Source organism: Tasmannia lanceolata, unplaced genomic scaffold (genome assembly GCF_043159265.1).
Source record: "Tasmannia lanceolata isolate RefF3 unplaced genomic scaffold, GAP_Taslan_0.1 ptg000008l, whole genome shotgun sequence".
Classification (NCBI taxonomy): domain Eukaryota; kingdom Viridiplantae; phylum Streptophyta; class Magnoliopsida; order Canellales; family Winteraceae; genus Tasmannia; species Tasmannia lanceolata.
Genome location: NW_027518685.1, coordinates 15,020,566 through 15,041,445, shown reverse-complemented (window position 1 = coordinate 15,041,445; position 20,880 = coordinate 15,020,566). Strand labels below are relative to the sequence as shown.

At 38.3% G+C, this 20,880-nt stretch overlaps 1 protein-coding gene across 2 annotated transcripts; it reads right to left on the bottom strand.

Moving 5' to 3' along the window:
* On the bottom strand, nucleotides 1-20,059 carry LOC143884517 (glutamate--glyoxylate aminotransferase 2). 2 transcript variants are annotated; one of them, XM_077388142.1, is made up of 14 exons: nucleotides 19,910-20,059; nucleotides 17,213-17,375; nucleotides 16,570-16,635; nucleotides 16,139-16,256; nucleotides 15,709-15,790; nucleotides 15,508-15,595; nucleotides 15,142-15,300; nucleotides 13,088-13,261; nucleotides 12,865-12,996; nucleotides 9,735-9,800; nucleotides 9,258-9,322; nucleotides 8,858-8,949; nucleotides 8,597-8,753; nucleotides 1-381 (listed from the first exon to the last, which is right to left on the bottom strand). In XM_077388142.1, exons 2-14 carry the CDS (start codon nucleotides 17,327-17,329, stop codon nucleotides 252-254), a joined length of 1,446 nt encoding a protein of 481 aa, XP_077244257.1. In that variant the 5' UTR covers nucleotides 17,330-17,375; nucleotides 19,910-20,059; the 3' UTR covers nucleotides 1-251. The 2 variants fall into 2 exon arrangements, with proteins under 2 accessions (XP_077244257.1, XP_077244256.1); XM_077388141.1 differs by lacking the exon at nucleotides 19,910-20,059 and adding an exon at nucleotides 19,616-19,774.
* Nucleotides 20,060-20,880: the final 821 nt, after the last annotated feature.

Here is a 20,880-nt window from a genome sequence, read left to right as displayed (position 1 = left end):
TGGAAAATTGAAACTCTGGTCTTCTCACACTTTTATACATATCTGAATTTCTTATCAGAAGGTCAATTTGAAGCGATGCCAACCCCACTTTCAGAGAGGTTAGAAAATTATAACACCTTGATTTTGAATACAATAATTGGTTCCCAAAGGTATATCCAAGTAGTACAGATCAGAGTTCTTATTTCCTTACATCCTTGAATAATGGTTCCCAAAGGTATATCCAAGTAGTACAGATCAGAGTTCTTATTTCCTTACATCCTTGAATAACCTTTGTGGTCTTCATATTGCTCCATAAACTCATCATTGAACTTCTTGAAACTAGCCATGATCGCAGGCATTTCTTCTTCAGCTGGCAAAATGGTGGTTCTCAAGTGGAAGACCCTACAAAAGAAGTAGCTCAATTAATATATTTACTGCGAAATTGTATAAAGGAAACTTACATGAATACCATTGCTTTTAGAGTATTGTATTGAGTTTTTGGAGTGCTGGATTAAGTTTTCTCGGTTTTTGCACAAAACCCAACTTACCCGCTCTAACCCATGTCTTGATTAATTTAGCACTTAAGCCTTCATCAAAATATAATAATCTTTTGAGTGATGTTACATGCACTCTCTTGTTTTGATACTGACACTCTTTGTCCTCTTCTAAACTTCTCCCACTGGTTGTTGATGCACTTGTACCATCCAATCAGAAAAGTGTACAATGAAGTAAGAATGTCAATATCAAAACAAGGGGATGTGGATATTATCTCTTAATTTTACGGCATGACCCAAACTCCAGTATTATATTAAAAAATTAAACTAAGAAAGCTAACTTTCTTTTGAGATTAACTACCAATAAGCATGGTTTTAAATTTCCCCAAAACGACCAAAATGTTTCTGTTTCCATCCTCAATGAAATGAAATCTCAACGAATTCCTTCCATGTCATTATTTCCATCAAAAATCCCAAAATTCGACCGAAATTCTATTGAAATTTTCAAACTTCGACCAAAATAGTCAGAACTCAGAACAACCAAATAATGAAAAGATGTTATGATTTGCATTTCATTTCATTTCATTAATATAGAGAATGATATTTGGTAGGTAACATCATTGAACTGCATAACAAAATGACCGTATAATATGCATGGGATGCAAGATCAGCATGGGACCAACGCATGTCACTAGGTGTTTAATGTGATTACGTCATTACGGATGGCTTTCTTGCTTACGTGATGGTTTCTAAGTATTTATTTGTGCTCATTCTAGCATTTTACAAAGTTTCATCATTTGCATAAGTATCCATGTTTCTGTGATTTTAAAAGATTTCCACCGAAACCGAAATGTTTCCATTTCCATGTCAATTGAAACCAAAATTTAAAATTTTGCCAAGAAGTAACATGTTGATTAACAAGAATAGTCATACACATAGCACGTTTGTTTAGGGATGGGACCTTAGATCTGATGGACTATCACTAAGCAACCCAATGGGTGCAGGTCACATGTCAAGAGATCTCAACCACAAGTTGGGGCATGTAAACAATCAATGGCTTGGAAAGAGTATTTTATATGCAAATTTTCTGTGGTTGTTAAGTATAAAAAACCATCAAAGTGTAGAAAACTTAGAACCCACAAAACATGAAATGTGCCAACCTCTAATAGAAAATCGGAACTTTGGTCTTCTCACAGTTTTATACGTTCATATCTTTCTGAATTTCTTATCAGAAAGATCAATGTGCAGCAATGCCAACCCCAAATTTTCTCTGTTGTTCAGTGACCATTGAACCTTTCTACTTTCAGTGGAATATCGGTGACCTCTTTCCACGGGTCTTGGGGAGGAGATTAGGCTGAGCAAATGCTTCGAGGAGGGTCCTCACTACAGGTGGGATGCACCTTCTCCTTCTCCTGGGAACTTGAAGTTGAACTTTGATGGCTTAAATCTTGGGAGCCCAGGCCCGATACCTTGCATCGGACGTTTCTTAGGAATGTCAATAGAGAGGTGTTATGGGATTTTCGGGACCTATAGGTGAGAAAGATTCAAACAAAACAGAGGATAAGGCGGTTCTTCATGGAATTTGGTTTGCAGACCAGTCTCAAAGGTGGGCAGGTGGGTGAGAGACGGGGCCAGTTGCCATTGGAAATTCTCTGATGCTACAGAAGAGATTCTGGGCAAGATGGGATTGTGATATAGAGATTCAGTACTTTTGGCAGTCGGCCAATTCTTATGCGGATTCTCTTGCCCGCTCATGTGTTGACTAAGAGACAATCTCGTTATTTGATTACCTCCTTGAGGATGTTTCAGCTCCTGGATGTTTTCCTTTTGCAGTTTTTATTTCTCTCTTTAGCAATCTTTGCTTTTGTATTGATGTTATTTGACCATCTCGGTCATTTGGCTCTTATCCTTTTTATTAATAATTTATTCATCATTCAAAAAAACATTTTTTATCACCCTAGACCAAGGAAGTAGGATCATGCAATGAGGGTAGAACATGTGGTACTTACGAAGTCCAACACGATTCGTGGCCCTGGTCATTGAACATGTGGCAGTGGGTGTTCTGATTAATGATAATGGTCAACAGTCAAAAAAAATTTCCTTTCTTTTATATTATACATTAGTCATGCAATTTTTGTGTTCGCTACAAGTTTCTAACTAAGCAGAAGCAGATAAATGTAATTGAAGTGAATGGAAATGTGGCTATGAAGTTGAACCACACTCTTGAAGTAGAAAGTTTTCGAATAGCAACAGACACTATGCTTTTTTTTTCTTGCTTTTCTCTTGATAAAGTAATGATGATACGTCAAAAGATAAAGAGAAGTACGTCAATGAAGAAAATATCAGCTAATCCAAAGAGAGAATGAGGAATTACCTAGAGAAAGGAATGGGACTGTTATTGTTTTTGTTAGACGAAAGTTTAGACAGAGAAAATAGAATGAGTTAGGGTTATCTCCCCCTGACTCATATCTTTATACTAAAACATAAAGGGATGTACAAAGTCCTAAATGCCCTTAGGCAAGTTACATATTCCAACACTCCCCCTCAAGCTGGAATGTAGATATCATACATTCCTAGCTTGTTACATATATCACTCAATTTTGACTTATTTAAGGACTTTGTAAACATATCAGCTAATTGGTCCCCTGACCGAGTAAACACAGTGCAAATCTCTCTTTTCTGGATTCTTTGACGGATAAAATGACAATCCACTTCAATATGCTTGGTGCGCTCATGGAAGACTGGATTGTTGGCAATGTATATTGCAGCTTTGTTGTCGCAATAAAGCTGCAAAGGAGAAGATGAAATGAAGCCAATTTCAGAAAGAAGTGAACGTAGCCAAATAAGTTCCATGCTTGTCTGTGCCATTGCCCTGTATTAAGCCTCTGCACTGGACTTAGCTATAACATCCTGCTTCTTACTCTTCCATGAAACAAGATTGTCACCTACAAATGTACAATACGCAGTGGTGGACCGTCTATCTGCTGGGGATCCAGCCCAATCTGCATCAGAGAAGCTTCCAACTTTCATATGGCCATGTCTTTTGAACATCAATCCCTTCCCTGGAGCCCCTTTCAAATACTTGAGAATCTGTGTCACCGCAGCCCAGTGAGAAGTACGTGGAGAGCTCATATACTGACTGACAACTCCAACAGCATATGAAATATCTGGCCGAGTAACCGTGAGATATATAAGTTTACCGACAAGCCTGCGATACCTGCCAGGATCCTCCAACAACTCTCCTTCTTCTGGAACGAGTTTCACATTAGGATCCATGGGTGCAGAAGCTGATTTAACTCCAAGATTGCCTGTTTCTTTTAGCAAGTCCAAGACATACTTTCTCTGTGATAGGAACAAGCCTCTAGAAGAACGAGCAACCTCTATCCCCAAGAAATACCTGAGCTGACCCAAATCCTTAGTAGAGAATTCCTTTTGCAAGAAGGTTTTCAAACATTGTATACCTTGTGAATTGCTCCTTGTGATGATTATGTCATCCACATAAACTATCAACAAAATACACCCAGCTGAAGAGTGATAACTGAAGACTGAGTGATCCACTGCGCATTGTTTCATGCCAAAGCGCATGACTGCCTCACTGAATCTCCCAAACCACGCACGCGGAGATTATTTGAGGCCATAGAGTGACTTGCGTACGCGACACACGTAGGAGGAAGTCTCTCCCTGAGCAACAAACCCTAGTGGTTGCTCCATATACACCTCCTCAGTCAGGTCGCCATGGAGGAAAGCATTCTTCACATCCAGCTGATGAAGGGGCCAGCTATGATTAACAGCAAGAGACAGGAGCACACGGACAGAGGGAATTTTCGCAACGGGACTGAAGGTCTCAGTGCAGTCAACACCAAAAGTCTGAGTGTATCCTTTCGCGACTAACCGTGCTTTTAAGCGCTCGACAGTACCATCGGGGAGGTATTTGATGGAGAAAACCCACTGACAACCAACAGGACGGGCACCAGGGGGTAGAGAAACCAGATCCCATGTATCATTACTATGAAGAGCGCCCATTTCTAGGTTCATAGCATCACGCCAGCCAGGATGGTCAAGAGCCTCAGCCACTGACTGTGGTAAAGACATAGAAGACAAGGAGGAAACAAAGCTCTGGAAGGTACTGGTGAGCTTATCATAAGAAACAAAACTCGAAATAGGATGTGCAGTGGAACGGGATCTCGTACGAGATGCAATAGGAGAATCAGAAACAACAGAGGAAGGCGGAAGAGAAGATACCTGAGAGCGGGAGAGAGGGATCATCGGCTCAGAAGATGATTGTGCGAGAGGAGGTAGAAGAGACCTATCTGTAACTTGGCGCCGTTGATACTGCTGTGTAATTTTAGGTGGAGCTGGCTTCTCCAACGTGGCAGAAGAAGTAGAAGCTGCAGAAGCTGGCCGCACGGAAATAGGAAATGACTGAAGAGAAGCAGGTAGATCTGGTAAGGGAAGCGAGACCTCGGACTCGAGAGAATGGGTGAAAGATGCGGCGTCGTGTTGGAAGAATGCCTCAGACTCAAAGAACGTAACATCGGCTGAGACAAACCAGGGACGCAGACGAGGGCGATAGCAACGATAGCCTTTCTGCGTACGGGAATACCCCAGAAAGACACAATGCTCAGACCGGGGATCGAGTTTGTCACGGCCAGGTCCAAGGTGATGAACAAAACAAACGCATCCAAATACACGAGGTGTCAGAGGAAACTGTTCCTTACTAGGAGATAAAATTTCGAAAGAAGAGGCACCCTCTAAGACAGAGGAAGGAAGGCGATTTGCTAAGAAACATGCCGTGAGAAGGGCATCACTCCAGTATGCCTTAGGAACACTCATCTGAAAAAGAAGAGTGCGACATACTTCAAGCAAATAACGAAGTTTCCTCTCAGCAATACCATTCTGTTGAGAGGTGTACGCACATGAAGACTGATGTAAAATCCCATGTTGGGAGAGATAGGATTGAAAGCCATTAGTATCAGAAAAATATTCTCTAGCATTGTCAGTACGAAGACATTTAATATTGCAATTGTATTGATTCTTAATTTCAGAATGAAATGTGCGAAAAGCAAAGAACACGTCGGATCGACTCTTCAGTAAATATAACCAGGTTATGCGTGATAAGTCATCAATAAACACAATAAAATACCGAAAGCCAGTAGTAGACGCGACCCTAGAGGGTCCCCATACATCAGAATGGACTAATTCAAAAGGACTAGACACTCGACTAATGATCCGGGACGGAAACGACACACGACGGTGCTTCCCGAGTTCACAGGACTCGCACTGAAAACTAGAAAAAGGTCCGGGAACCAGAGAAGTCTGCTGCAGCCGCTGAAGTGAATGATGCCCCAGGCGACAATGCCAGTGAAATGTATCCACAGAGTTATGTAAGACAGTAGGCGGCCGGCAGTCAAGACGATAGAGTCCATCTACCTCACGACCCGTTCCAATCGTCTTCCCAGTCGAGAGATCCTGAAATAAACAGTAAGATGGGAAAAATGAGACAGAACAGTGAAGAGATTTAATAATTTGGCTAACTGAAAGTAAACTAAATGGTGATTTTGGTACACATAAAACAGAAGATAAGGAAAGAGCAGGATGAGGGGAGATATGACCAACACCAGTGATAGGTGTAGTGGACCCATCAGCAAGGGTGATAGACTGAGAGGGAGACGAGAAAGAGCGAAAATAATGAAGCTGAGAAGAGTTACCAGTCAGGTGATTGGATGCGCCAGAGTCAATGATCCATGACCCTGAGCTAGATAGAAGGGTAGTGGGTGAACTACCTGGCTGGGCGAAACCTGCAGAGGGAGGACGAGAACTGAGCCGCAGACGCTGGAACTCCTCATAATCAGCACGGGATAATGTATAGGCGGAATCAGCTGGTGCAGGAACAGAAGCAGAGGGAGCGCAATCTGAAGCCGAAGTAGTAGTAGCACCCATGTGAGCCGAGCGTGCCTGACGAAGCTCGGGATGCAGGGTATAGCAATGGTCAATATAATGTCCCTCGCGCTGAGGGGCCATACTCTGCCACTGAAGGGTACAAACAAGAGCATCCTCCTGTTCCCAGCGATCAAAGGTGGGATCCGTCGTAGGAGGAGGATCACGACGAATGACGTGGGCTTTCCCACGGGCAATAAGATACTTCTCGACGGCTGCTTTCCAAGTAACGTAGTTTGCCCCATCCAACTTAACAGTAGTGATATGTGGGAATGATCCATCCACAGATGGAGATGATGACGAAGAAGACGCCAAAGAGGGTGTCGGACAAACACCAGGAGCCACTCCTGTGGAAGGATTATCAAGCACCTCCTCCATAACAACAAGCAAGAAAGAAACAGACAATCCAAACCAAGACGAATATCAGGAGATAACAAAATAGGTGGGCAAACTAGGATACGCCAAGAAAGCTAGACGCGGCTCCAAGAATGACGAGCATCAACGAAGCTTGACAAGAGGGAAGCCATGAGGCACAGAGGGGAGCCGCAAAGACAAACTAGAATCAAAGTAGGGTAAGAGTAAGAGATGAAGATCTAACACATAATAACAAGGAGAAAATAGTGGTAGGGTTTACCAAGGGATGAAAGGGAGAGGAGGAAAAATGATGGGGGTTGAAAAACTTGGAGTGTGAGGCTTACCAGCAGACCTGCAAATTGGGGGCTGGAAAAAAAAAAAATTCTTGTGCGGGGCAAAACACAGCCTTGGAAACTTATTTCCAGGAAAGTGATTTTGGGGGGGAGGGGGGTCAGAAAATATTTTCCTGGAAATTTTTTTTTGGGGGGGGGGGGCAGATCCTCAGTCCTGGAAAAGGTTTTCCAAGGTGAGAAAATATTTTCCTGAAAAATTTTGGGCGGGTGCACATCCTCGGTCCTGGAAAAAGATTTCCGGGTTGGTGGGAAAATATTTTCCTGGAAAAATTTGGGGGGGGTGCAGATCCTCGTTCTTGGAATTTCCACCTTGTGTGGAAGATGTTTTAGGGGTTGCTGCGCGGGGGAGGAGAGGCATGACTCGTGGGGAACGGGGACGGAGGGCCTGGTGCCTTTGGCTCGGAGGGAACGACTCCTTCTCAGGAGGAAAAAGACAGCGTGTCGGCATGCCTCGGATGGAACTTAGGCCGGAGTTGGGTTTCGAAGCTGGGGGAGGGGGGGGGGGCGTAGAAGATGGAGGATGATACGGAACCCTAGGGATCAGAAAACCCTAAGGCTCTGATACCATGTTAGACGAAAGTTTAGACAGAGAAAATAGAATGAGTTAGGGTTATCTCCCCCTGACTCATATCTTTATACTAAAACATAAAGGGATGTACAAAGTCCTAAATGCCTTAGGCAAGTTACATATTCCAACAGTTTTGATATCATGTGTAAGCCATATATTTGTGCATGAATATGCAAATAATATAGGCATATAATATATTATTGGATAATTTTAAGTTGTTCAGCCATTTCCAAATATGAATTGTGCTTTGATCACTTTGTTATATTGTTTAAGACTAGATACAGTACTAAAATAACTTTGTGAAGAATTTTGTCAACTATAGCCGATCTAGTTAAAAAGGTAACTGAGTCCCTTTACATCATGGAAAATTTTAACGAATTCTCAAAGAACTAATAGAATTTGATGGCCCAATTCAATTGGGTTATGGCTCGAGCATATTCTTGAAAAAGTCAACCAAATTGATCGATTTTTTCACAAATTGACAAGTTTAACAACCTAAAATATCAAATGAGTCAGTCAAGCTGCTCTTACGAGTGTTTCTGATCAAATCTCGAGATAAAGAAGATGGGTTGCATAACACCCTTCAGATTCCTCTTCATTGGGTTTGGAGGACCCAAGACAGGAAATAAACAATTTTTTTTGTTGTTGGGAGTGGTGTGTGTGTGTGTGTTTGGGGGGGGGGGGGGGGGGTTCAATACTCAAGCGATTTTCAGGTAGACCTGGACTCTCTTTAAGTTCTAGTGAAGTTTAAATTTTTTATGCTTTGATTTGTTGATTAAGAGATGATTTAATCATAATTGAACAGTAAAGGATATCATAGAAAAATTTGTAAATTACATGGATTAAATCATAATTAATGCATTTTTCCCTCGAGAATAATCAAGAAGAAAAGATATTTGCAGAGTAATTACCCTTCTTTCTGGCCAAAGCCTGAACCAGGGACTGTAGATATGCCTGTTGCTTCCAAAAGCTTGAGACAATAGAAAACATCAGGGACTTTTCCAGCCTTTTGGGCAGCTTCAATTGCTTTTGGTGGTAAGCGTATTTGTGGGAACGAATACATGGCTCCTGAAACCGTTTCTTTATTCAATGGCCAAGTGCTTGGAAAAATGGAAGTTTTCGAGTTTAATGAAAACATGGGTGGGAATGACAATACTGTTAGCTGTTCTTACCTTCCGTAAAGTTACAAACTACATTTCTGCAGCTGTTGAATCCATCAGTCATCATATGAGCTCTCCTCCTCAGTGAGTCAAGGACTGCCTTGCTGCATATTCATTATTCAGGAAAAAATTACCATGTATCATCCATAGGATAATATTCAGAACGTATCCATACAATCCTCAACTGATAAAAACGAGAATCGCAGTACATCGGCATCACGTAACAGAGATTTTTTTCAAAAATGTTGAGTTCTATGTTTAATTGTTCATGCAAATTAATTCACCAATTAATCAAGGAATCTCGTGGAACTCATCTCACCTATGAGATGATCAAGAGTAATCATGGGAAATAAAGTGTGGAACTAAAAAACGGAGGCTAATTAACTGGCAGTTGGAAAACAGGTGCCCTTACCTCTCTGTGGCAAACTTCAGATATGAGATGTCTCCTGGTTTGGGGGGATTAACCATCAGCCCTAGCTGAAAAAGAAAGCATGCCAGAAATATATCACATACTAAAATTTGAAGGGGAATAAGAAGCGAATAATAACATGGTTCAAAAAATTTAGGTCTCGTAAAATTCAAACTTCTAACATTGTTCTAATACTCCAAGGCATCTCAGTTGGTCTTTCATTTTCTGAATACGACTCAACTGAGTTAACAAGAAAGTCCTCAACTTGAAGAAAAATAGTGGAGCCGAACCACTTTTAAAAAATGGAATTTGGAGTCAGCATTCAAAGCCCAGCCAAACTGAGTTGACTTGGCCTTCTTCATATTTATTAGTTTAAAAGAGATTTCTGACACCAGCACACCACTTCTAATTTCAAAAGTAACATACATAATTACATATCTAAAGATGACGGAGATTTTAATTAACCACGTTTTGACTTACAAATATCTGGCCAGGGACATTTGGACTGAGTGAAATAGATGCAACTTTATAAATTTCCTCAACTGTCTGTATCAGAACAACAAGAAAACAAGCAGCATCAGTAATTCAGAAGTGCTTTGTTAACAAAGTTAACTTTGCAATGGAGAGACATAAGTCAAGAGTAAGCAGACTAATTAACACAAAGTTGTTAAAATCCTAAGATTTAGTGTTTCACAACTTAATTTGTCTGATTTGGTTCTCGTTACACAGCAAGTAATGCACAATTCAACTTCAACCGCATTAAAAAAATAGGTGAACAAGAATTGTATGATTTACTCAAAATGGTTGAGAACAATTCGTGTACAACCTGATCTTGAAAAGGGAAAAATGAAGAATAATCATATAGTTCAATGTGTGGATTTGCATTTTATTTCATTTCATTAATGTAGAGAATGATATTTGGTAGGCAACATCATTGAACTACACAGCAAAGTAACCGTATTTTATGCATGAGATGTCATATCAGCATGAGACCAATAATGCCTCGTAATTCTATGGTATTGACATAGAGTTTGGGTCCTTGGAGGGAAGACTGGTCATTGTACTTTATTATACTTCATTACATTGTACTTCTTTATTGACTTTACTGTTCCAGATATGTGAGACAACTCGTGTCACTTGGTGTTCGATGTGATTAAGCCATTACAGATGGCTTTCTTGATTATGTGATATGTGTTTGTGTTTATTCTAGCATTTTCCAAAGCTTCATCTTATATTTTCATGATTTGCATATATTTCCATACCTTTCCGTGATTTTACAAGATTTCCACCAAAACCGAAATGTTTCCATTTCGTGCCGACCGAAAACGAAACCGAAATCAAAATTTAAAACCTTGGGTAAAGGCTAAAGTTAAGGAAGCTTAGCAGATGCCCCAAGAGGTCGAGCAGAAACTATGCTTTGACATGAAAGACAAAGGGTGAGTGAACAAACTATTGGCTACTACCCAAGAACTAAACTGAAGTATTTTGCATCTCGCCAAGGGAGACATTGGAGTGGAAGATGACCGGAAAGAAATGGAGAAATGAGAAGCCAAGCCGGGGCCCCTTCTGAGAGGCATATGTGAACCCCAAAACTCCACCCATCCAATGTATGTTTATTTAGTGATGAGAATATACGAGGGGGCTTGATGGAGGTGGTGGTGGTGGTGGTGGTGTGTGTGTGTGAGGGTGGGAGGGGGGGGGGGGGAGGGGAGGGAGAGGAGAGGAGAGGGGAGGAGAGGGGAGGACAAGGAAGGGTAAGGGGATGATGATGTAGCCAAACTTTTTTTCTAAAAGGAGACAGTTTGCATAATTGAGCATGTCAATGATGCAGCATACTTCTATTTGTTCTTTTGTTTTTAAGTTTTGACAATGTTTTAAATATGACAACAAATTTCCCCTCCTCTATATTAAGGAATGAGCCTTCTCGGTCCCCATGCCTACTTGCCATGTTAGACACTTACCCTGGACGAACTTCATCCTTCTTTTGCCCTACCTCTAAATTGAACCTATCCTTGAGAGGCTACTATCACAACCATCTTCATCCTCATTCCCACTCTTGCTCCATAGGAAGATGAAAATTCTCCTGCATATCCACTAGGATGGAGAAACCTCAAACTCATGCCCCATCAACCCTTTGTTATGCTGAAAATTAGCTTCAAAGTTCGCAAGGAAAGAACAAAGTCTCTACCTTGTTAGCTCCAAGGGCACTAACCCAGCAAACCAAATAGTCATGATGATCCATCCAATGGCTGCTAAAGGATAACGACCATTGAGAATATAAAGGGCGGCCCAGTGCACGAGGCTCCCGCCATTGCGGGGTCTGGGGAGAGCTAAATGTATGCAGCTTTACCCCTGCATTTACAAGTAAAAGCTACACCAGTCAAAGTATGAATCAATAGAGAACGACCTCGATAATCCATGCAGCATGACAGCCCAATTTGCTATGGAATATCGGCCACACAAGTATATAAGCTAGGAAAGCGTGACCTAGCTGCCACTAGAACTCTGCCTCATGTTCTAGCTACTATACTAGGAATAAATTATGCCGGCAAGGGACAATGGTCAGCCACCTTTTTAACTCCTGTGGGATGCGAGAGAACTGGCATGCCAGCCAAAACTGATTTAAGTTGAGAATGAAGAGAAGTTAGGAGAAGAAGCCAAACCACACAAACTGTTTAGGATGTAGGAGTTCAAGTAAAAAAATGACTTGTCACCTCTTCTTTATATACTTAATATAAAGCCACTTACATCAAACACCCTTTGTACAAAAGCCAAAGGGAATAAAAGTAATCTAATCTAATGACTTGTATACACTCATAAATGCGTATATAATACCACGCCCCACAACCTATTAGCAACATACAAGTGTATATGTAATCTAATTTCCACCATGTCTCCACTCCATGGGCCTGCAAACGGAATTTATTGTAGTCACCTACTCATGCCAGATGCACATAATGTTGTGGAGCAGCATGATCCTTGATAACTATCGGAGAAATCACGTTTACACTCTTCCCAATCATCAATGAGGTTGTAGACTAATTGAGCATCTATGCTTCAAGACAACTCTAAAAGGGGTTGTTGAGCGCCAAACCACAATAGAGCAATAAAAATACTGTGGGCAATTATAATTTCTATATAAGCCCTGATGAACTTGCAAGAAAAAGATTGATTCCCCTAGCCTAGAAACTCTGCAATTTTCTAAAGTCCCAGAGTCACCTTACTTTCTCTTGCAAATTCCGTCCTAAGTTCTCCCTTGAAAACCAGATTATGCCAAGCGGGTTTTAAGACCTGAAGTATTCTTCTTATTATTAATACACCTTCTTAGGGTCTGATTAATCCCAGTCTACATAGTTCACTTATATGTATATATATAATATAATTTCATGGAATGTTATAATAATTTAAAAGTTGAAAAACTTCTTGATGCATATTTACTATTTGATTTTATTCCTTACATAGAGATTTCATAGCATCGTAAGATAGTGTAGAACAGTCTACAGACAAGGAATGCGTGCAAGATAATAAAGTGCTTAGCAAGCAAGAAATGCTCAACCTGTGATTTACAAGACAAATGGAAAACTCAGACAAATCTCAGAAAGAAAGAAACCTGTGGAGGAATATTAGTCATCTCAAAATATCCTCCACGCTGTCCACACTCTCCCCAATATCCCTTTGAGACAGTGTGGAAAGACACAAGCTGCACCTCCTTGCTTATGGGTGGACCCATGCCCATCAAAATCTTGCAGTAGAAAGAAAATTTTAGTTTTAGTTAAAGATAAACCAGAAAAAAGCTTTTCCTTGAAATAAGGAACAAAAAGAGTATATCATACCTTTCTTGCACTTATAAAGGGGCGCACATCTTGATATATGTTCTGCTGATAAACTTCATCTGCGAGCAGGACTAAATTTTCTTGGAAACAAAATTCTAGCAGTTCCCTTATATTAGCTTCACTCAGACATTGACCAGTAGGGTTTCCTGGGTTTATAATTACCATAGCCCGAACCTAAATCCAACATATAAGTGTTTGGATGAGTCAGAAATAGGTAATATGTTAATAAAAGAAACTATTATCATGAATAGAATTCAAATGCATAAGAGATGAAATGCAGAGGCATTTGAAGTTGCTAAACTAGAATAATACGTAGCCTATAATTTAAAACAAGAAATATAAGATAAAATAAGACTCCATGTTATCCTATCTAATTGGAATTTTCTCTTTTGTTGGATATAATCTAAACTTATTGAAAGAAAATTATTTATGAGCGGGCAAAGGGGTGGTTAACAGAAATTCTGCCTCAAGCCTATAAGTGAGCAGGCTAGCACTAGCAGTGCAGCTTCTTTACTTCAAGCAAATCATTAAAAACTTGCGTCATACATTCGAAATTTCAAACATATCTACACGCGCCTGCATGTCCATGCATGCGAGGTGAGCATATTCATTTATACTGCCTGCAGACACTGATACCAAGAAACTTTAATGGGTATAATGCATTTGTGGCATTAGTGCAGAAAGCTGATAAACTGTAATACCATATTTCACATGTAATTTATATAAATATTTATATTTAATACATACACCTCATTTCACATGCAATTCATATAAATATAATTATGTATCACATACTAATGTAGTATACTTCTAATCATGGTTTAAAATTTCGGTTTCGGTACCGGTTTCGGACCCCTGAAATTTCGAAATTTCGATCGAAATCCGGTACAACAAAGAAAAGACTATTTAATTCAATATTAAATTTCGGCCGAAATTTCAGTAATTTTGGTCAAAATTTCGGTGAAATATTAAATTAACTAAAAAAAACAGGTTTTTTGGGTGAAATTTTGGAGATATACCGTTTCGGGTTTTCGTCATTTCGGTGTCGGTCTCCACCGAAATCTGAACTTTCGGATTTCGGTCGAAATTTAAAACCATGCTTCTAATACACTTACAGTTTTAGTTTCGCTATGTGTTTCAGGTTCAATATGTGTTTCAGTGGAGGTGGAAATAGAAACATTTGGGTCGTTTCGTATTGGTTTTCGTGGAAATTTAGAACCGTGATAAACCCACCTAATCTCCCAATTTCCAAGCAGTAGCAAGTTACAGGACTTAAAAGATCATGACTTCAAAGAAATAAAGCTAAATATTATGAGGGCACAAATGACATTTGATTTCAAAGCATCTTAAGAAGTTTTATTTACTAAACAAATATTAGTTCGATATCAAAAGGAGGAAAGAAAAAAAGGCATGAAAAAAATGTACACTTTAGAAAGCAGCTTCTCGCATCAATAACCACTAAAGCAGTTATACGTCAGACATAAGCTTTTTGGAAAACCTTTAACAAAAAATATGAGAAAATTATAAGATATCAGTTCATAAGTGGGAAATAAGTACATGCACAGTATCCATTTATATAAAATCAGCAACAAATGCAATTGATATTCTCAATTTATATAAAATCAGCAACAATTGCAATAGATATTCTTTATGACGCATGAATATCAAGACTTTAAAAAACAATTAAAATATATATATATATATATATATATATATATATATATATATATCAAGACCGAAAACTTGAAAACGAAATCAGACTCAATGAGTGCCTGAGTACAAGCTGACTCCAAACTCAGTGGAGCGCCGGAACTTTTTTTTTAAATGGCAGTGGAGATTTTGAGTTTTCAATTTCAAAAGCAATAATATCCTATTTTTTAAGCTAGGAATACTAATTGAGTTTCTTCAGGTTTCTTCATGTTAAGCCAAGCCCTTAACATGCCCTGAGTCTTTATTGAGTCAAGTCAAGCTGGTGTTTCTCAAGTATTGATATCTTAAAAACGGTGAAACATGGATCAATATAGAAATGATGATAGAAAAGAATTCATGCTCACAGTTATTCCTTTGAACCGGGCCTGTTCTACCGATTGGCGTAGGTTATTGATATCAAGACCCCAGTTTGCTGTCTCTTCTAGGTAATATGGAACAAGTGAACCTCCAAATAAAGATATTGCAGCTGAATAAAGTGGGTATTGGGGAACTGGAACCAAAATCTGCTAATATGCAAGTGCTTAGTATATTAATACATCAAAAATAACAAACAAAGTGGCTAACCAAGGAAGATTAACTTCTGAGGTTCTTTTTACTAGTAAGAACCTCTGTTTACTAATTAACTTCTGAGGTTCTTTCTCCACTACCAAGGAAGATTAACCTCTGCTAATTAACTTCTGTTTACTAAATCGTTATGGAAGACTAAGTACCCCATCGTCTGCATTGCGAATCATAGTATTTAGGATCTGCATTACTCCTTTGCTGGCACCATCCGTGAGATATATAAGTTCTGGATTACTGCAAACGATGCAATTGATACAATCAGCCACTACTCTAACAACTTAATTACACTTCACCCACTATATAAATAATTCAAAATATTTAAATCCATTTCCATATCCATCGATTACCTCGGATAACCATCACGCCTTTCAATGAATTCAGCCACTTCCTTTGTTATTCCTGGAAGGCCTCGGGAGTCACTATAGGCACCTAATTGATCAAAAAAAGTTGCAAACTATTAGTTTCGTATCATGTTCATGGTATTCCCTTCTTTTAAGATGAATTGAAATTCCTAAAATATTATATTGGGAGTGGCTAACTCTCACCCTCAAGGAGTGAGACTCTTAAGTCTCACCTTTTGACAAAAAGCCCTTAACAACTCCAACTACACTTCATTAATTTTATCCACATAAAGGAATAGATATAAGCCGTCCTCAAATACGATATAAAAAAAGTAACATGTATACATCAAAATGCATTTAACTCTCAAAAACTGGTGTGACTCAGAAATCTTTCCCTGAAAAGAGAAGAACATGAACAATGTATCAAGGGGTATACCTAAACCACCCGATGTAAGTGAAAGATAATGTTTAGCTCTGGCAATAGCATCTGCAGGAAAAACAAGTCCCACATTTGGATCATCTAACAGAAATGGAGCTTGGCATAGCGCTACCACCTGCACCAAACCACTTTCATGTCAGAAAAAAAAAACTTCAAGGGAAAAATAGACTTTCAATCATCAATATCTTACCATAATCAAGTAACAATAAGAAGACTGTGCAGGGAAAAAATTTCTGATTTAAGTTGCCAAAAATAGATTGCATAATACCAATTTTTTGTTAGTATAAAATTACAGGGTATTGATTAACTTGTTTCTTCAAGTGCATAAATAGGCATTCCAGAGGTGAGTGGAAGAGATAAAAATCAAATCCAACAATCGTACAGTACACATCCAAATAGAATAAAGGAATATGGCAATGGTGATGAACCTGGCGTGGAAAGGTCAGTGGCTTCTGTCCTAAAGCATGGGGGTTGCCAACATTGGTAAAAACGATCTGCAAAGAACAAGTGGAACTTGATACATTGGAAATTTATATTTAAAAAATAAACTAAAATAAACTCATCTAAAACCATTAAATTTGCTTAGATTGTGTCAACAAGTTAACTACCTAACCTATAAAGTAACCGTTTACTTTGACACGCATAAATCATAGAGAGCAAAAACCTACTTTCATATATCAAAGCCTTGCAAGGAATCATATATCCATTAAAATAATTTGCAAATTTTAATGGATAGATTTCATTATATATCAACTACTCTAAACAATTTAAAGCATACAATATAACAAAAATCTAGTCATAAAACCAAACTTTTCTAAGCAAGGCAGCTACTCATGCTGCTCTACAACAAGGAGTGTGGTGCTCTGCAGTCAAACCTTTGGTGAACTCAATAAGTAATTTAAAGCAAACAATAGACCATAAATTTAGTTGCGAAAACCACCTGCTCTTACAAACACTCAAAAGCTATGTGAGACTAACCATTGAACAGCAAGGCCAACCCACTTGTAGACAAACATAGAGTAAAACATAATAAAGGAAGTGGAAGATAGTCCCAGGGAAAAATATATATACCTTCTTGCCTGCCTTCTGAAGTTCTGAAGCTCGGAGATACAACTCACCTCTAACAGCATATGCAACCTTCTTAACATTCTCATTCAATGACTCGTAGTCTAATGCCTTTGGTGACATGATGGAGTAGCTATCAACGTGACAGATGCAGAGAGAGGAGTTTCCCCTATAATATACAGTAGCAACCTATAGACTCAGTTCATAACCTGAAAATCTAATGTAGTAAAATGAATATAAAAAAATCCCAACAAGAAACAACCTATGATTTGTGGACACGGACACGAGTGTCGCATGTCGACACAGACACAGAGTATCGGATACGGCAAATCCGCAAAATTTAGAAACGGGGACACGACTAAAATACAAAGTATATGTAATCATGATTTCTAGATACGGATTCATGTGTTGAGTTTCGACACACATACGAGTTGTCTGACATGGCAACATCTAAAAATTTAGAAATGGTGACACTTACATACATATAACATTACTGATTACTATCATAATTTGTAACAATAAAAATATGATATCCATTTAACGAACTAATAAATCGTAGAATTAGAACTATAATCTAAAACAAATACAAGATAATCAAATAATAACGCATTCATCAATTTATAATAGTTCTACTATGTCCCCAATATACAACGAGAAAGGGGGATCGATATGAAACAATGAATATTGTATTGGTATAAGAGTTTGTTTAGGGTTTTAGGTTTGTGAGAGGGGATATAGCCGCCAACATTAGTTAAAGAAGAGCTAAAATAAGAGTTTATTATAAAAGAAAGCTTACTAATAAAAGAGGTAAACACAATGTTCAATAATAAAACTGAATGTCACACTTGACACGGTATGAAAATGTGTTCACACGCCCTCATTAAGTCTCATCACCTATAGAATACCTTTAGAAGTGTCCAAAGGAGTGTCGACACGCGTGTCCAAGTGTCGCGTGTCGGACACGGCAGGACACGCATGTCGGCAATAAATTTAAAGCGTCGGCTAAATCATAGGAAACAACCATATAAACCTACAAATCAATCTGATTTAATCACAAGGATGATAACAAGAAACAGTTTCGTCGAAAGAGTGAACATCTTAGCATAAAAATCTTTAAAATTACGAAGTTGTTGGTTCATTAGCATGATAAGAACCAAAAATATCATTATTAATGACTTCTAATCTTCATAGAGACTAGGTCGTTTAATTCTAAATCATGGATATCCAAGAAACAATGAGCTGATGTGAGGAGCTAATAATATCTGAAACCAAAAGTACACCTAAAAGCAGACTGATCACTTCCACACAGTTGCTTGATTGTAAAAAACGTACAAAAAAAAAGCCCATCAAAATTCAAGTGCAAAAAAAGAAAACCACGCAAAAGTAAAAGGGAAACAACCAAATAGTAAGTTGATGATTGGAAACAAATGCATGTCTTGAAATTGCAAGATAAAACCCAAAAGGCATGAAAACTAATTACCAGATGGAAAATTCCATGAACTAACAGAAAGAAAAATCCCAGATACACTATGAAATAAGAATGATGCCAAATCATAAAATGTAAGCAACACCTTGCCAAGCAGCAACCCAATTATCCCCTCCAATAGCTCACAACTTTTCACCACTAGAACTCAAAAAATAAATAAAAGTAATGAAAAGGAAAACCTTATGCCAATTTAACAATCATCATATCTAAAAGAGAAAACAAAAGGAAAATCTCACTCTCATAAACCATGTAGTGATAGGAAGGCCCTATTAGTAAAGGCGTTTTTCAATCCCTAATCGGCTTGGCAAATGGTCCGACATAGAAGACCAAATGAATTAAGATAAATACTAAAAGACGTTTTAAATTCCAACCAAATAAGACAATATCTCAAGAATTTAATAAGAAAATACAATATTCAGTATTGTATGCATGTGGGGAACAAAAACACCAAAAAGAGAAACCTAATTTTTTCAAGAAAAAAAAAGGAAAGGAAGAAGAATCCAGAGGGATTGAAACAAAAACATGTCTATAAATTGCAAAATACTCATAAAAAATGTTCAAACATACACTATCAAGCAACAGACAAAACCTAACAAACATCCAAAAAGGACAATCCTTGATACATTACTCAACAAAAACACTTCAAACATTCAAACATAATCATGATCTTATTGAGCTCCCAATCAAACCGACCAATAATATCACAATTTCTACTACCAAATTCAAAACTATAATCAAATCAAAGAGAAATTCTCACACCCATTTCACAATTCATCATTGCCACCATAAAACCCAACTCGAATCATAAGAACAAAGGTAAGAATCTATGAAATTAAGTAAATAGATGAGAAAAATTCACACCCACTAAACTTCCTCTTTTTTTTCTTTTTCTTTTTTTAAAAAAAATTTGCTAAAGGGTTTACCTTGAATCTTCAGCCTAAGGATGGAGTTTCTTTGTTTTGGTCGATGTTCTAAAGTTGTTAAAAAGAAATATTGTGTATCAAATGAAAATGAGCCTCTTCCAAAAAAGGGGCATTTGCATGTTTATATGTTAATTTTCTTGTCTGCAGATTCTATACCATGCAAAATAATAATAATAATAATAATTGAAAAGGAAGTATATCTGGCTACAATTGAAGCAGAACCACTGAAAAAACAGAGAAATTGTCAGGCATGCAAATTAAGGGAGGGATAAAGTTCAAAGACATGTGGTCTACCTAGTGAGTGAATGTGAACTCTTTGGCAGAGAATCCACATCAGCTTTCTTCCCTCCCTCTCTCAATTACAGTATTTGGGTTGCTAACTAAAATTTCGTCTTCTAATAAGGGGCCATTTGGATCTTAGGGAAAAATTATGAAAAAAAAAACCCTTAAAATATTTTATTTTGGGAAAGAATGGATTTTTTTTTGTCATTTTAGGGAAAAAATCCATGAAAATAAATTGGTCAAACTTGGAAACTCATTTGGGTCCCCATAAAGGGATCATTTGGATATGGGGAAACCGATTATGGAAAAAAAAAAAAAAATAATTCCATGGAAAAATTCCAGAATGTTATTGGAAAATAATTTTTCCTAGATAGCAGAAACTTTTTTGATTTTTTTTTCTATGAAAATTGAATTAGCCAAACGCTGGAAAACTAAAATTTCCCCTGCATTCAACAAAGTTTCAAGGATATTTTAGTTCGTCCAATGTGAGGTTGCTAGTGACTGGATATCCAAAGGGTACTTTTGTCCAATTGTAGATAGTTGCCAGCTTGAAATCTTTTGGGTCTGTATACCTGGAAGGCTGGAACTTACCTCATAGAATAGTGGTAAGTAGTGTTTGGTTGTCAACCTCATAGAGTAGTGGTAGGGAATGTTATTACCAATATCGAGAGAAGAGGGTGACAGAGAGTAGAGCATCATTCCCAAGAAATCCAAGCAAAAAACTACCTTTTGGCTTATATTTTATAGGAAGAAAAGGGTGGCACACCAGCAAACAAGCAATGATTAACCAAGAGACATTCCTGGTAGTCTCTAGGGATTTCAATGCTATATTGGCAACCAAACAAATGAGTTTTTGTTGATGTGGCACCTAAATGCCAAGCTAAACCCCTAAGACATCTTGGCTTCTACGCAAAAGAGGGACAGTAGGAAGACATGCCACCACACAAGTAACACAACATCAACAATTACAATGATACCCTTAT

Excerpts from the sequence above, each read along its gene's own strand:
- LOC143884517 (XM_077388142.1), bottom strand. The coding sequence starts at position 17,329 with ATGTCACCAAAGGCATTAGACTACGAGTCATTGAATGAGAATGTTAAG. Across the intron at positions 15,596-15,708 it reads AGGCGTGATGGTTATCCGAG|TAATCCAGAACTTATATATC; the intron begins GTAATCGATGGA and ends CATCGTTTGCAG. Across the intron at positions 15,301-15,507 it reads TTCGCAATGCAGACGATGGG|ATTTTGGTTCCAGTTCCCCA; the intron begins GTACTTAGTCTT and ends GCATATTAGCAG.